General features: G+C 53.3%; 1 protein-coding gene across 2 annotated transcripts in view; it reads left to right on the plus strand.

Annotated features, from left to right (window-relative positions):
* The first annotated feature begins 6,000 nt into the window (after nucleotides 1-6,000).
* DKK3 (dickkopf WNT signaling pathway inhibitor 3) overlaps nucleotides 6,001-15,045 on the plus strand; it is a 45,624-nt gene continuing 36,579 nt past the window's right edge. The window contains exons 1-3 of one of the 2 annotated variants that reach the window (XM_070073264.1): nucleotides 6,001-6,147; nucleotides 6,668-6,909; nucleotides 13,181-13,318. In XM_070073264.1, the coding sequence (XP_069929365.1) occupies nucleotides 6,697-6,909; nucleotides 13,181-13,318 (351 nt within the window). In that variant the 5' untranslated portion in view covers nucleotides 6,001-6,147; nucleotides 6,668-6,696. The remainder of the gene's footprint in view (nucleotides 6,148-6,667; nucleotides 6,910-13,180; nucleotides 13,319-15,045) is intronic. The other variant, XM_070073263.1, reaches the window with a different exon arrangement.

Below are 15,045 nucleotides of genomic sequence, written 5' to 3' on the forward strand. Positions count from 1 at the left end.
TAATAACACCACTTTTCCTCTTTGGGTGCTGGTTCCACCAAAATCCTCTTCCTCCATTTCAGACACCTCTGTGAGAAAGATGGAGCACAAGGATCCACCTGCTAAATGAAAGTGCCAGACAGCCAGGCGTGAGGCTTGTCCCACCTGCACTGAGTGCCAGGGGCGATGGCCAGGAATTCGGTCCTCTGGGTCTCCTCTGCCTACCCACCCATGGAAACTTGGCCGGTTCAATGTATGTTTTGGCTCTTCACTGGCTGTTACTCATGGAAACCCTGAATCCACGTGAACGCTCTTTCCAAAGCCAGATGGAGTTTCCATTCAGAAAATTCTTGGCACCAGTTTCTTCAGAACAATAGCAAGTTACAGGCAGGACCTGGGAAGGCTCTGTGAAGTCGACATGGCTGAACAGAAGGGGAGGTGTACCTGGTGACTTATCCCTGTTTTGTTTTGTTTAAGATTTATTTTTATTTGAGAGGCAGAGTTACACAAAGAAAGAGAGATCTTTCACCCACTGGTTCACTCCCCAAATGGCTGCAATGGCCAGAGTTTGAGCTGATCTGAAGTCAGGAGCCAGGAGTTTCCTCCAGGTGTCTTATGTGGGTACAGGAGCCCTAGCACTTGGGCCACCTTCCACTGCTTTCCCAGGCTATCAGCAGGGAGCTGGATTGGACGTGGAACAGCCAGGACTCGAACTGGTGCCCATATGGGATGCTGGTGTTGTTGGCAGAGGCTTAACCTGCTATGCCACAGCACTGGCTCCAACTTGTCCTTATTCATCTGTTTTTTCCTTAGGTGTCTCAAAGAGCATGCACCTGCTCTAATGCAAACCTCCTTGAAGAAGATTTCCTGATTAGAATATAGGCTGCCCCACCCCAGACACTTGTAAGAACAATTGGTGTCTAAGTTAACCCAGTTTGATAGAGAGTACTCAAAAGCCATTCAATAAGATGTGAGCAAAAAGGGAGGTACAGTCAGCCTTTCGTATCCATGGTGCCTCCTGGGCAAATTCAACCAACCACAGACGGAGAATATTCACCCTCAAAACTGCATCAGGGGCAGGTGTTGTGACAGCAGGTTAAGCTGCTGCTCATGGCGTCTGCATCCATATGAGTGCCAGGATTGAGTCCTGGCTCCTCTGCCTCTGCCTCAGCTTCCACCCATGTGGGAGAACCAATGGGTTTCAGGCTCTTGGCTTCGGCCAGGGCCAGCCCTGACTGTTGTTGCCAACTGGGGAGAGTGAACCAATGAATGGAAGCTTCCTCTCTCTCTCTCTCTCTCTCTCTCTCTCTCTCTCTCTCTCTTTGACTCTGACTTTAAAGTAAATGAAAATAAACGTTTAAAAAATTGCATCTGTTCTCAATATGTACAGACTTTTCTTCCTTATTATTATTATTGATTATTCCCTAAACAATATGGTATAATAGCTATTTACCTAGAAGCTACGTTGCATTAGGTATCATAACCTAGAAGAATTTAAGCAATACAGTACTACACTATTTCATATAGGAGAGTTGAACATCCAAGGATTTAGGTGTCTGGCACCAGTCCCCATGGATCCTGAGGAACGACTGAGTGTGAGAAGAATACAAAGACACCTTACAGAGTCTGCAGGCAGATGGTGCAGCTGGGGCTCAGAGAGACCGTAACAGACTGAGAACCAGAACAGCTTCTTGGAAACCAGTGACGATTTCCTTCCCATAATCCTCCTTGCTCTGCACGTGTTTCTCTACTCAGCTGAGCAGCTTCAAATTCCTAGCAAGAATGGGATACTCAGGTGACCATCCCTGGTGCAGTCCTGGGGTGGTCACGTATGCCGTCACACTGAGCGTCCCGTCCCCGCCAAGTTCAGGGCACCAGGCAGGGGCACTCTGTAAAGAGGCATCTTGTATTATTTTCTATACCTCTTCTCCCTGTCATTGTCAAGTTTTCCTTGACTTTTCATCCAGTGTACTGCCCGGCCTTGCCCACTTGCCTGCCTCTTCGTGGCACTGAGGATCACTAGCCAGCCTGCAGGTACTCAGCACGTCTCTAACCAAGCGCTCACTCTGTGCAGTGACGTGACTGATAGTTACAGGGACAAGCATGGTGGGCAGCCTGGAGGCAGAGAAAATGGGCACTGACTAGCTGGGCAGATGTGCCACCTCTGATCACAACTCTTCCCATGGTTTTCAAGTGATGTGCAGCATAGTCTAAGATAGGAGGGAGTGGGAGGGAGAGGGAAGCAGAGAAGGTAATGTGCAGTAAACTCTCCCATTGTCTAATTACTGGGAATGGCTACAGCTTTAAAAGCCAGTGACTAACAGTCATGTGTCCAGACTGTGTCTCTATGTTCCAAGTATCCGAGATTTCCCGTCTTTGTGTGCTGCATAGGTGCTGGTGGGGAATCGATCCATCAGCCCCACCAGCTGGCCAGAGCCACCTCTCAGCCCCAACTCAACCCACCCACGCCCCTCAGGGCAGGAAGGCACCCAACGCCCCTCCCCCCCAGCTTGGGGTAGACCCCCTGCCCCGCCCAGGCCCCAGTAGGGATGGAGGCAATCACTTGGCTCTGGCTGGGGTCCAGCATTTCTAGTCTGCCTGGTTACAAGATGGTTTTTTGTTGTTGTTGTTTAAGTCTTGAGGAGGGCTTCATTTTGCTTCTTTTCCTTTTTCTTTAACCAACGTACTCACAAAATATTTCAAATAAACCAAAAATAACAAGAGACATGCCGGACTACCTGCATGTGCTGATTAAACAGATGTGATGGCCGGCGCCATGGCTCACTAGGCTAATCCTCCACCTGCGGCGCCGGCATACTGGGTTCTATTCCCGGTCGGGGCGCCGGATTCTGTCCCGGTTGCTCCTCTTCCAGGCCAGCTCTCTGCTGTGGCCAGGGAGTGCAGTGGAGGATGGCCCAAGTCCTTGGGTCCTGCACCGGCATGGGAGACCAGGAGAAGCACCTGGCTCCTGGCTTCGGATCAGCGCAGTACGCTGGCAGCAGCAGCCATTTGGGGGGTGAACCAACGGTAAAGGAAGACCTTTCTCCCTGTCTCTCTCTCTCACTGTCCACTCTGCCTGTCAAAAAAAAAATGTGAATATGTGGACACTGGTTCCAGAATTCCTCTATGCTGGTGCCTTCTCTTTTTAAAGAAACACAGTGCTATAAATGCGACTGAAGACACCCCTTCCTGTCGCCCTGCTGCCCAGCTCAGAGGCAGCCCCAGGGGCCTATGGCGCCCACAGACAATGCATGTCGTTGTTTTGTGTGTTTTTATTTTTAATACACATGAATAGTATGTCACTGGGCAACTTGCCCTTTCTACTCTCCATTGTGAATTTCTGACTTGAGACAATCGCTGCCTCAATAGTACTGATTCCTTTTGTTGCTGTACAGCCTTCTGGTATTTGTAGAAGCCCCAGCTCCTCCACTCTCCTGCTGAAAAACACTGAGTGGGTTTCACATTTTCGCCGTTGTAAATATCCCTCAATAAACATCTTTATGCATGGTTTCTTCAGCACACGCTCTCGAGTTCCTGGAGGGCGGACGGCTGGCCACGAAGCTGCTGAGCGGCCACTGACAACTGACAAGCCCTCTGCTGCCACTCTCACCCGGGAAGTGAGACCCCAGCTGTGACTCAGTGGATGCCTCACAGAGAAAATGCGACAATTTAGCATTTTTACATCGTAATTCCAGAAAGTGCTTCCAGAGAGAGAGAGAGAGAGGGAGAGAGAGAGATGCCTTAGTGGACCTAGAGCTGAGCCGGGAATAAGATGGAAACTGGATGTTTCCAACAGCCGGAAGTGGCTGGGCCAGCTCTGTCGCCTTCCTGCTCTGTGCCCCTGGGCCCCCCACCTCACAGGGCCATGCAGACTGTGAACCGTTCCCTAACTGGTCCCCAGACACTCTGGCCTTCTCCTGCCTGCACCCCAAGTTCTCAGGAGCCAAGCCCATGCCTGTCTGTGGGCCCCGTCTCTGCTGCTGGCTTTCCTTTCAGCCTGTGGATGTGTTGGGCTCGTGGCAGCATTGGTGCTGAGCTGGGCAGAAAGCGCCCTTATACTGGAGGCCGGCAGACTTGCTGACTTTTTGTTTTTTCCTCTTTCTTTCCTCTTTTTTTTTTTCTTCTAGTAGTAGTTTCACTTAATGGAATGAAACTATTAATACATTTGAGTAGACAAAATCAGATTCTATTTAAGAAGGCAGCTCAAAAGATTTTAAAATTATTTTTTATTTTTATTTTATTTGACAGGAATGAGAGAGAGAGATGCCATCTGCTGATTTGCTCCCCAAATGCCCCCAACAGCTGAGGCTGAGCCAGGCTTGAAGCCAGGAGCCAGGAACCCCATCTGGGTCTCCCATGGGGATGGAAGGAACCCAAGTACTTAAGCCCTCACCTGCTGTCTCCTAGGGTGTGCTTTAGCAGGAAGCTGGATCAGAAGCAGGAGAGCGGGGACTCAAAGCAGGCACTCTGACACAGGATGCAGGCATCCCAAGTGGAATCAGTCTGAAAGCAAAACCTCTGAACCTCATGCTGAAAGATCAAAGTCAGAAGCCGGGTCTTATCTGGGGAAACCGCCCATCCTCTCCGTCAGCAGCAGGAGCAGAATCTGCACACTGCGGTTCCCAGCCTGGCCCCCAGCACCCCGGCCCTACCCTCCGTGCAGCTTCTGTTTCTTCGTCCTGCACCCTGTGCCTGAACAGACACAGTGGGGCATCTGGAGACTCAGCTCCAGCTTCCTTGCATGGGCCCAGCCACCCTCAGAAAACTAATAATGGCTGAGCCATGGTTACCTAACACTCAGGAGACAGAGCAGAGGATGCTGTGGGAGGGGGGCTTGTCTTGGAGTTCAGGACACCCAGAAATTAAGGAGAAAGTGGCAGGAAGCCAGTCTTGGAGAGGCAGTGGTGGGGATGAGAGCTGAAGGGCACCAGCTTTCCAGCCAGCTGTGCACCGGTCCACTGTCAGCCCCACGCTGACCTTGAACTTCCCTCTCTCTGCCCCTTCACTTATGGAAAAGGTTAATGGCACCTGTCTTACAGAGCTGTGGTGAGCGCAGGGCCCAGTGCCAGAAAAGCCCCAAACATGCCTTCTTCTGTGCTGGCACTGTGCTGTGGAGTCAGGTGCAGGGACACAACACGTGGCCATGGTCCCACAGGGGTCACCTGTGGAAATTGCTCATCTTATACTCCCCAGTCAGTTTAAATACACCCTAGGTAGGTTAATGGCAGAGGACCGTGGTAGCTAAGGGGGAAGGCTCTGGAACCGGATTCCTGGGTTCAAATCCCGGTTCAGCTACTTAGAACTGTGTGCCCTTAGGAGAGCGCCCTAATTTGCTGGATAGGATCAAAAGCAGCAGCAGCAGCCTCAGAGGACTGTCAGTCCCTGCGCCTGGCACACCAGGAGCCCTCAGGATGGGTCTGTCAACAGCCGCGGCGACCTGGAGGACAGAGGAGGAATCATGCAGGCCAGGAGCGCAGGCAGGCGTGTCCAGACAGAAAGAGGAATCCAGGCAGCCCGGGAGGTTTGACAAGCTCTCGTTTACTTAAAACTATACCCGAGTGCTGTGTGGAAGACAAAGTGCAGCTCCCTTGATGGGCAGTAGCTTGCGCTCGGGACAGGCAGGCAGGAGGCAGCAGAGCTGGCTGCAAGTGTCTCGTCCCAGCCGCTCTGCTCTGCCGGCCTCTAGGAGCTGGCTGACCTCCAGAAGACGCACTGCGGGAGCCACAAGTGGGCTGCCCAGGCCGGAGCGCGGCGACTCCCTCCGCACACAGACTCAGGCCAGCCTGTGAAGGCCGGGAGTGCAGCTGGGCGGAAGTCGCCCGGCAGACCGCGAGGTCGGACTGGGAGGGCTGCCGCTAAGCCCCCGGCTGGAGACCACCGTGCAGAGATGCGGGCAAGCAGACGGCTGCCCCAGTGCGCGTCGGAGACCAGAGCAGGGGCAGCCGTGTGGGTGAGGTCGCCGGCACCTCGGCGGCCAATGGCTGGGCGGCAGCCCCCCCCGGGGGGCGGGGCGAGGGCTGCAGGCGCGCCCGGGTACCAGCGCCGCCGCATCCCCGCCGAGCTCCTCACCCGCCGCCCGCCCACCTAACCCTCCAGCTCCCGCAGCTCGGTGGCGGACTTGCGGCCAGGCTCAGGCAGGTCTACCCGGAGGTGCAGCTCGGTCCAGTCGTGGGGGGTGAGGGGCGGCGGCGGCTCGGCTGGGTCTCCCCTAGGTGGGGGCGGGGCGGAGCGCTTGCGGACACGGCGTCCCCGAGGGGAGGGGGCGACCCTTGCGGTGCCCGCCCGAGATGGGGAGGCAGTGGGGGTTGGGAGGCTGGAGCCGCGCTGTGATCTGGTCGGGGAACGGGCAGGGCTCGAACCCGGGACGGAGCTGGAGTGAGCGCGGGGGAGCGAGAGCTGGGGGCTGTTAGCGCAGGGGACCCGGGTTCGGTTGCTTGGGTGAGCGGGCCATCAGAGATCCGGGGTGGGGAGCAGAGCTGAGCCTGGGCACGAGGACGGGGTGAGGGGTACAGCGGGGGTCCGGGTGCGGGGTGTGGGCGCTGGAGCGGCTGGAGGCGCCTCTGTCGCGGAGAGGACCGGGTTTCGTCGCCCCTGGCGGTAGGAGGGGTTGGTGCGAGGCCGAGGGGCGCCGGGGCGGGGCCGGCGAGGGGTGGTCTGCGCGCCTCAGACAGCGTTCTTCGACTCACAGGCGGCGGCGGCGGCCGGCGCAGAGCCGAGATGCGGCGTCTGAGGAGCACCGTGCTGTTCCTGCTGCTGGCGGCGGCGGCCCCCGCGGTGCCCGCGCCCGCGCCCACGGCCACCTCGGCTCCGGGCGAGCCCGGCCCAGCCCTTAGCTACCCGCAGGAGGAGGCCACGCTCAATGAGATGTTCCGCGAGGTGGAGGAGCTGATGGAGGACACGCAGCACAAACTGCGCAGCGCCGTGGAGGAGGTGGGTGCCTGCGAGGGCGGCGCGGGGCGCCCAGGGCAGAGCTGCGAGCGCCGGCCGCCGACCTAGGCTCTCGCCGCCGGAGGCGGGTAGGGCCGACTCCCGCTTCGTGCTGCTTTCCTGCCCGGGGGAGTCCAGGTCTGAGCCCATCACCCGAGGGACCCCAGCTGGCCGCCCCTGCCCGGGCAGCCGGGCTCGCCACCTAGCGACTCTGGCCGCCCCAGTAGTGTGCGATGGTTGCTTGCGAGGCCCCGTGTCCCGGCGCTGTGTGTCACAGAGGCCGCGGGAGCGCCAGGCAGCCCCAAGTCCTAGCTTGTCTGTGAGTGTTGAGCGCCTGCCATCTCCCCGAGGAAAGGTACACTTAGCATGCATGTGGGGACAAAGAAATAAAGCCGGGCTTCGCTGGCAATCCTGGCCCCGTTCCTTTCCTGAGAGCAGCCACGGGGGGCACAGAAGGCAGATGGGAACCCCAAATCCCAGCCCTGTAAATGATCTGGGTGGTTGCTGATATGTGAAGGGCACCCTTCCTCCAGAGTGCTCTGGATCAGTCCTGGGTTCCATTCCTCCTCTGTCCTGAGAATTAAGTGCCTTGTTACAAGTGGGGGCACTTGATTAACAGTAGGTGGGTGATATATAGCAACTGCTATTATCAAACAACCAGCTATGGTGGAGCAGCTTTGCCTGGCTGCTTCCATTCCTCACCTCCCAGGGCCAAGCACCCAGGAGGGCATCCTCCTGTTCTGTCCTTGTTGGTGGGCACCCAGACATGGTGAAGGCTGCCTGGGTAGGAGACACAGCTGGCCCTGGACTCCCCATCCAGGTGTGGGGAGCTGTCCCTGGTGCCTAGGAGGTGGGCAGGTCTGGTCACTGTTGACCAAGCCTGTCTTTGGGGAGAAGCCATCTCACTTGGCAAAGAGGCAGAGACCAGCTGTCCTGGTCAGCGTCCACACATCCCTGTTGTCCCCAGCATGGTGGCCCCCTTGAGCAAAGCCTTCAATGCTGGCTCTTGTCTGCTGGGAAAAGCTGCTTGCTCCCCCCAGCCCTGCAGTCCGTGATACAGTCAGCTGGCTGGGGTTTTCAGCAAAGGGTCACTGGATAGGGAAGCAGTGGCCTGAGTGAATGTCCCTAAATATCCACTGGACAGGCCCAGATCACAAGACCCTTGGACTTTTCCTTTCCCACAGTTGCAAAGCCATCCGTCCTGAGATATGGAAGGCTAAGGGAAGTCAGCTCGGCCCGGGAGTTGGAACTCTGTGCCTCCAGATTCAACAGAGCTCCTCATCTGCCCTTCAGGTCCAAACCCAGGTCACCTGCTTTCCCCCCTGCACGTGGATGCCTAATAAGACTGGCCAGGTCACCTGCGTGTACCCCTCCAGAGGAAAATCGGTCCCACTGTTGGGAAAGTTTGAGGCTGGGTCCTTTGACGTCAGCTCCAGGGGAAGGAGATGAGGGAGCAGCAGGGGATTCTTCAGTCTCCTCACTGATTAGAGCAGTTTGGGACCCAGCAGACCAAAGTGGTCGTGTCTTCCCCTGACAAGTTACCCTCACCGGGCTGTCCCAGGACCCCAGCCTTCCTCCATCCAGATGTAGCCCTGTGTTTGTAGGTTGGCCAGCTGAAGTGTGCTGTGAGCGGACAGGTTGGCCATCCTTGGCCTCATCCAGTGGTCACTGCCCAGAGAATGTCCTTGCTGGTGTGGGGACAGGAGGAGTTTTTGCGCACCTTTATGTTAGGAGAACTGGCACTAGGGATCAACTTTCCTTCATCCAGTCATGGCACTGTCACTCATTAAGTGGTGGGATTCAGGATCTGAAATGCAAATGTGCATCCCTTAGAATAGAGGGAGAATTCAATGAGAGGGTGGGAGTTAGAGCTGCTTAGCCATCTACAGTAAGGTTAGGGGCTGGGTTTGGCTTAGTGGTTAACATACTGATGAAGATGCTGATTAGGAACTTGTGTCCTATGCTGGATTTCATTCCAGGGTCTGGATTCACTTCATAGTTCTACTCCCAATTCCAGCACAGAATGCTGGGGGGGGGGGGGCAGCAGGTGACAGCTCAACTAGTTGGGTCCTTGCAACCCACATGGTGGATTTGGATGGGGTTCCTGGCTCTTGGCTCCAGCCCTGGCCATTGTGGGCATTGGGAGAGTGAACTAGTGGATTTCTGTCTGTGTCTGCCTCTCTGTCTCTTGAATTAAAAAAAGGAAACTTTCTAGATGGCTTTAAAACCAGGGTTGAGTAACAGTTATAATACAAGTAGCTTCATTGTGATGTTGGAATGATCACATGAGACTGTTGTTCTTCAATAAATAATAGTTATCGTTATTATCGTATTAATGGTAGTGGTTTCAATAATAACAAAGTACCATGAGTGTCCGGTTGATTCTCAGTTAGCTCTCTTGTAAATTATCTTAAAATATTAAAATCTACCTTAAAGGATCTAAAGTATCTTTTACAAGTGTCTTCAAAGAATAGACTACCTTGTAGTTGTTAGTATCATAAAAGAGGCTTCCAGAAAGCCCCTTACATCGTAGAAACACAAGATAGTTGTCATTTAGTTGTTGTCCAAGGGATGAACCCGGCCAGATGCATTAATTGTTTACATAGTTGCATCATGAGTCCACTTTCAAGTAACTTCCTGACATTTTATACACTCCAGCTGACTCGAGCTGGCCATGTCTCTTAAGGGGAAGGGCAGAGTAGCTCTATTTGCAGCATTGTTATTGGAAGACGCAAATCTTCAGATGGCTTCAATCTGGAAAGTTCCTGTTTTCCTGTGTGCTCCTAATAAATCTTCTTGTGGATAAAGCCAGTTGGTTTCTCCTACCCCCATTACCACATCAGTCACTGGTATATGGTAGAACGTTCCTATCACCTCACCTCCTCCTAGCAGGAGCCCTGGATTTATTCATGGGTGTTTTCTACTGTGCCCCATTAGCAGATGCACAGTCAGCCGACTATAAATGCCATGTACCAGCATCCACATTCCTGTTCTATGAGACAACTCCTACTGCTGCAGGCTTAAGTTTCTCTTAGTGGTGGCAGTAATCGTTGTGGTTGAAATTTCCATCGCAGACTGTTCCTTTATTCCACAGTGCCCTTAAAGAACTGTTAGCTCATTCTGTTAAAATAACCACTGGTTCAGAGGAGGGAGATTTTTCAAAAAAAGAATGATCTGTTCAGTCCACGACAAGCTCTAGATTTGGTAACTTGTCAATTGTTCGAAAGCCTGATTGTAGAATTCAGATTCCAATGGGGCTTTTAAAAACATGGGAACATTCCCTCTCCTCCTGCTCTGTCCTCTCTAGCATCATCAATTTCCTCATTTTTTCCAGCTGAATCTTTCCAATCACGAAACATGCCAGGATCTCCTGATTTAAAAAATAAAGTCCATCTGTCTCCTATCTTGGCTCCATTCTGTTGCTTCTCCACTTTGTTGGAAAACTCTTGAAACGCCTGCTATCTACTGCCTGTCATTGCCACTTCTGGAAAACTAGCTTCTTCTGAAGCTTTCTTAAAGGGAAATAGTATTACGAATTGGCTCCGGGGCAGATGCTGTACCCAGCACTTGGATTGCATGATCCTGAATTCTTCTAGCCACTCAACAAAGTAGTATCATCCTCATTTTATGAATGAGCAAGCAGAGGTGTAGAGGGATTCGGTATTTTGTCCAAGGTCATGTGGCTACTCTGGGGGCAGAGCCAGGACTTGGACCCCCTTATATGATCCAGAAGCCTGGCACTTCCCACTGTGCAACCCTCTGATGATGCCAGAGGCAGCAACTTGCCTTGTCCAGGGGCCATCTCACAGTGGCTTCACCTTCTGGACTGATTTGGCATCTTTGCTGCCTGGAGGTCCCCCAAGATGTAGTGCCATTCTCCTGCACCTGGTTCTAGCCTGTTCCCTGATGCCCCCTCTTCCTTCTATCATCTCTAGATTATTTCCCATGTGGTTTTCTAGAACTTGTGTGACTTCCTATTGCCCAGAGCAGAGGTCCTTGATTGGCAGCAGGGGGAGGGGAACATTCAGAATCACTTGAGAAGTTCATGGATGTCTGGGGCCCCATCTCCAGAAATTCCAATTCAGCAGGTGTGGGGAGGATGCCAGGTACCTATTTAAAAGTACCCTGCCTGTTTCCCAGTGGCCTAATCTGGAGGTCACTTGTGTGACCCTGATGTATGCACCTGGTTGAGAGCCAGGCCAACACCTTGTGCTTCAGAGCTACCATTGGGTCTGCCTTCCAGCCTCTCTCTACTGAACCCCCACTGTCTTCTGTGCCCAGCATGGGCCTCCTCTCTAGCCCAAAGCACACCCCATGCGTGTCCAGGCTGCCATGGCTCTGCCTGTGCTGTCTTCGACATTTTTCTCTGCACAAATTCCACCCTTCTCTGTCCAGATTCTGCGCATGCTTTGCGCAGAAAGGGCCTCGGCTCCTTTCTCCCCCTCTTCCTGGAACCCCTTCTTCTCTCTTCTTCGAAACCCTGACTTGCTTCTGGAGACCTCCCAAGAGGCCCTCATAGTCATCTCCAGGCTGCGCGGTCAGGGGCTCTCTCCCCTCCGGGGAAAGCATGGGCTGCGTGGGGGGAGTACAGTCCTGCTTTGGGAAAGGCACAGAATTTGGAGTCAGATGCACCCAAGTTCTGATCCAAGCTTTGCCCTTGCAGTGACGTGATGACGTAAGGCAGTGCCTTCATCTCGCTCATCTGTGAACTGAAGGCGAGACCGCCTTCCTCATGGGGTTGCCGTGACTGTTTGAGGTATCTGGTGCAAGGGCTCAGACATAGGCAGTGCTGCACACCTGAGGGCTGTTACTATGACGATGATGATCACGAAACCTGTGATCAAGTTGTAAACATCGTAGTGCTTGGAGCCAGCACAGCACCGTGTGCACAGCAGGCACTGACCGAGGCCCTGTGTGATTCCTTGAGCCTCTGTGCCTCCCAGACTTCTTCCACTCCAGTGGGTGTGTGCTGTGCTGGGGCAGGGGTCCTTTCTGGCATCCACCCAGCGGGGCGGGAAAGAAGGGTTTGCCTAGTGCTTCAGGAGACAGAGGGCAGAGATGTTTTTAAAATAGGAAAATACTTCTGAGGATTTATTTAACAATAAATACAGCCCAGAGTCAAAGATAGCAGGATTGGAAAACTGCCAACCACCAACTGGAACTTCCTCTTTGTGTCTCTCATTTTAAATTCCTAGACGATATCTGATTGGCTCAGCTGGTCCGTGGTGTGGCCTCCTTTTGGGTGTAGACACTGAAAAGGAGTCCCACTGTGGGCTGCCTGCTCTTTGGGGGGCTAAGGGAGGGGGCAGTGCGTCTGGAAGCGGAAGTCGGGCGCAGATGGGAGTTGACTGATGTGTCTGGGCTAGATGTCAGGGCAGGCAAGGAGACCGGAGGCTGCACGGCAGTGGCCTCAGAAACGTGGCAGCAGCAGGACAAATGTCCACGAAGAGCTAGAAGGGGTGTGGACTCTGAGAATCATCAACTCACCCTCCTGCCAGGGGACCAGGTAGTCCGGTGGGGAGGGAGACTTAGCTGTGGCCCGACCTGCAGGGGATAGGGATCTGCCTTACTGTGGCTCCCCCTGCCCCTGCCACCATCACCACCACCAGACCCTGCAGGGGTTTGGGAGCAAAACATTTATCTGGGAGGTGATCCTAGAAAATACTAGCAGAAGCAGGCAAATGAAATGGATGAAAGGCAATGAAGGCTGTGCTGATGAGCAGGTCACCGCTGTGAGTGCTTCGCGTCAGTCCCACCAGGGGCGCTCAGAGAGACTGCAGATGCTGCACACCTCGGCGCTGCCTTGCTGAGGGGAGAAGCCGCTGGGGGACTGTGCCCCATAGCCTGTTCCTGTGCATACTGAGCCTGCTTCTGTAGCCAGAGAGGGCCCTCAGAGCGAGACCAGGCCAGCTGCTGGCACGCACAGGGATGGATGCAGGTGACCTTGGAGGAGGCTGCCAGGAGGTGGGCAGGGCTCCCACACCATTCCCACAGGGGCCATGGCTGCTTAACGGAAACAAGTTCAAATCCAAACTTCACCCTTCACCGGCGGTGGCCCTGGGGTTTATGTCCTCTCCCCAAGCCTCAGTTCCCCCACTAACACCCACCGCGTAGGGAGATTTGGAGATTTTAAGGGCTCTTGATTACAGTGTCTGTCTTGCCCTTGTGGATCCTCGATTAATGGCACCTGTCCTGGTCACCGTTCTTTGTAATTAGACTCCCATTTGAAAAAAGGAGAAAACAATTTTGCTAATTAAATTCATGGGTTCAACAGATGGAGGCAGAAGAAGCTGCCGCGAAGACATCGCCGGAAGTGAGCCTGGCGAATCTGCCCGCCAGTTATCACAATGAAACCAACACGGAAACCAAGGTCGGAAATAACACTGTCCACGTGCACCGAGAAATTCACAAGGTAAGGGCGGCCCCAGCCAGACTTCTGTCCTTCAGCCCCCGCCCCAGCAGAGGACCAAGGTCTTGTTTACATATTTGCTACACAAGCCAGAAACACGGAGACCGGTCAAATGCAGATTTGAAAACCAGAGGGAGTGCGGGTACTGTTTGAGAGAGATTTGGATCAGGAGCCTAAATTACTTCTGCATCTAAGCAGCAAATTTAACTCTGGGCTTCCTGCCAGTCCAATTGCAAAGGAATGTTCCGGGATTTCTATCATCTGAAAAAGAGGAAGCAAACAAGTGTCTGCAGAGCTGCTGTCTGGGTACTGAGTTGGAGGAATTTTTCTCCTAGGGATTGCTGTATGACTCAGTCGGGAGCTGCAATAGAGACCGTCCTGTGGGTGAATGGTTCCCCGCGGGTTCCTCGGGAGGATCCCACGTGTGTTCTAGCCCGTCTTCAGAAGGGAAGCCCTCTGCTACCAGGAGAGTAAACACTCACTGGTGTGCTGGCTGTTCAGCCACAATCTTGTACCTGTTTTCAGCGTCTGCTGGTTCAGCACGGGGAGCAAGTGTGTTGATTCCTGTTCTGGCCTGCTTTAAGAAAGCTTTGCACTAGAGGAGCAGAGCCTTAGCCTGCCCTGCTGGGAGATGCCTCAGGGGCTTTGAAAGCAAACCACGCCCCGTGCTGTGTTCTCCTGCAGAGTCAGCCATGCCACATTCATGGCCTTTGTTTGGAGCCACAGAGTAGACATTCTATTGTGAATAGAAGGGAGCTCTCATCTCTTCTCAACTCCCGTGTGCATGGCCGCAGTGGCTCCCAGGAAGGAGCCTTGCATTTGTTCGAGTACCCAGGTAATTACTTGGTTGGAACAGCAGTGCTTCTGTGCCATCAAGCGTAAGGAGGTCAATTCTTACGGGCGATTGCCTTGACCATAAAGTGGCTTTTGTGTGGCGGCAGAGGGGTGGGCCCAGCTAGAATGCGGCAGCTTCACAAAGTGCGCCCCCCCCCACCCCGCCCCAGGCCAGGGGATGAGTTCACCAGCTCAACAGAATCCCTGAGCATTGCTCATCTGAAGGCTGGAGAATGTTCCTGAAGCGATTGTGTTATTGTTGTCAAAACCAATATGAAGTCATCCTTTCTGATAGTAATTAGCCAATGAGTTCAACTGCTCCTTGAAATTGCTGTTTGTAGTTGTCAGAGTATCTGAGTGTGAGGTCCTCCAGTAACCAGTATGATTTTGAAAAAAAGAAAAAAACAATTTAAATGTCCTGACCCTTACTAACTGCATTTATGAAAGAAGGATATGGACCGCTACATTACTGAGGGGTAAGGATCATGTAACGTCAAGCATATGAAAGCTTTTAGTAGACCAGCAAGTGCTGGGCAAAAGCAAGTATAAAAAAAAATTAAAAAAAAAAAAAGCAAATGTTCTTCCTATTGTCGCTGGCTTACTGCAGAGAGCAGAAGTTGTCAGGTGGGTTCCCCCGGGCACCGCTTCTGTGCAGTGCTTCATGAGAGACAGGCTCTGCAGTGGTGACACATTCGGAAACCATATGTCATCCTCCTGGAGGTTACACATATATAGGCATATAATTAAGGCCCCGAGAAGTCATGCAACCCATCCCTACGAGACTGTAGAATTTTACAAATTCTGACAATGGTGTATCCTGTGGAAAGCGGGGAGAGAGGAGGAGATACCTTGTATTTTCTGGGGAGAAGAATTTTTTAGGTGAAGATAGAAAACCA

Source organism: Oryctolagus cuniculus, chromosome 1 (assembly GCF_964237555.1).
Source record: "Oryctolagus cuniculus chromosome 1, mOryCun1.1, whole genome shotgun sequence".
NCBI lineage: Eukaryota > Metazoa > Chordata > Mammalia > Lagomorpha > Leporidae > Oryctolagus > Oryctolagus cuniculus.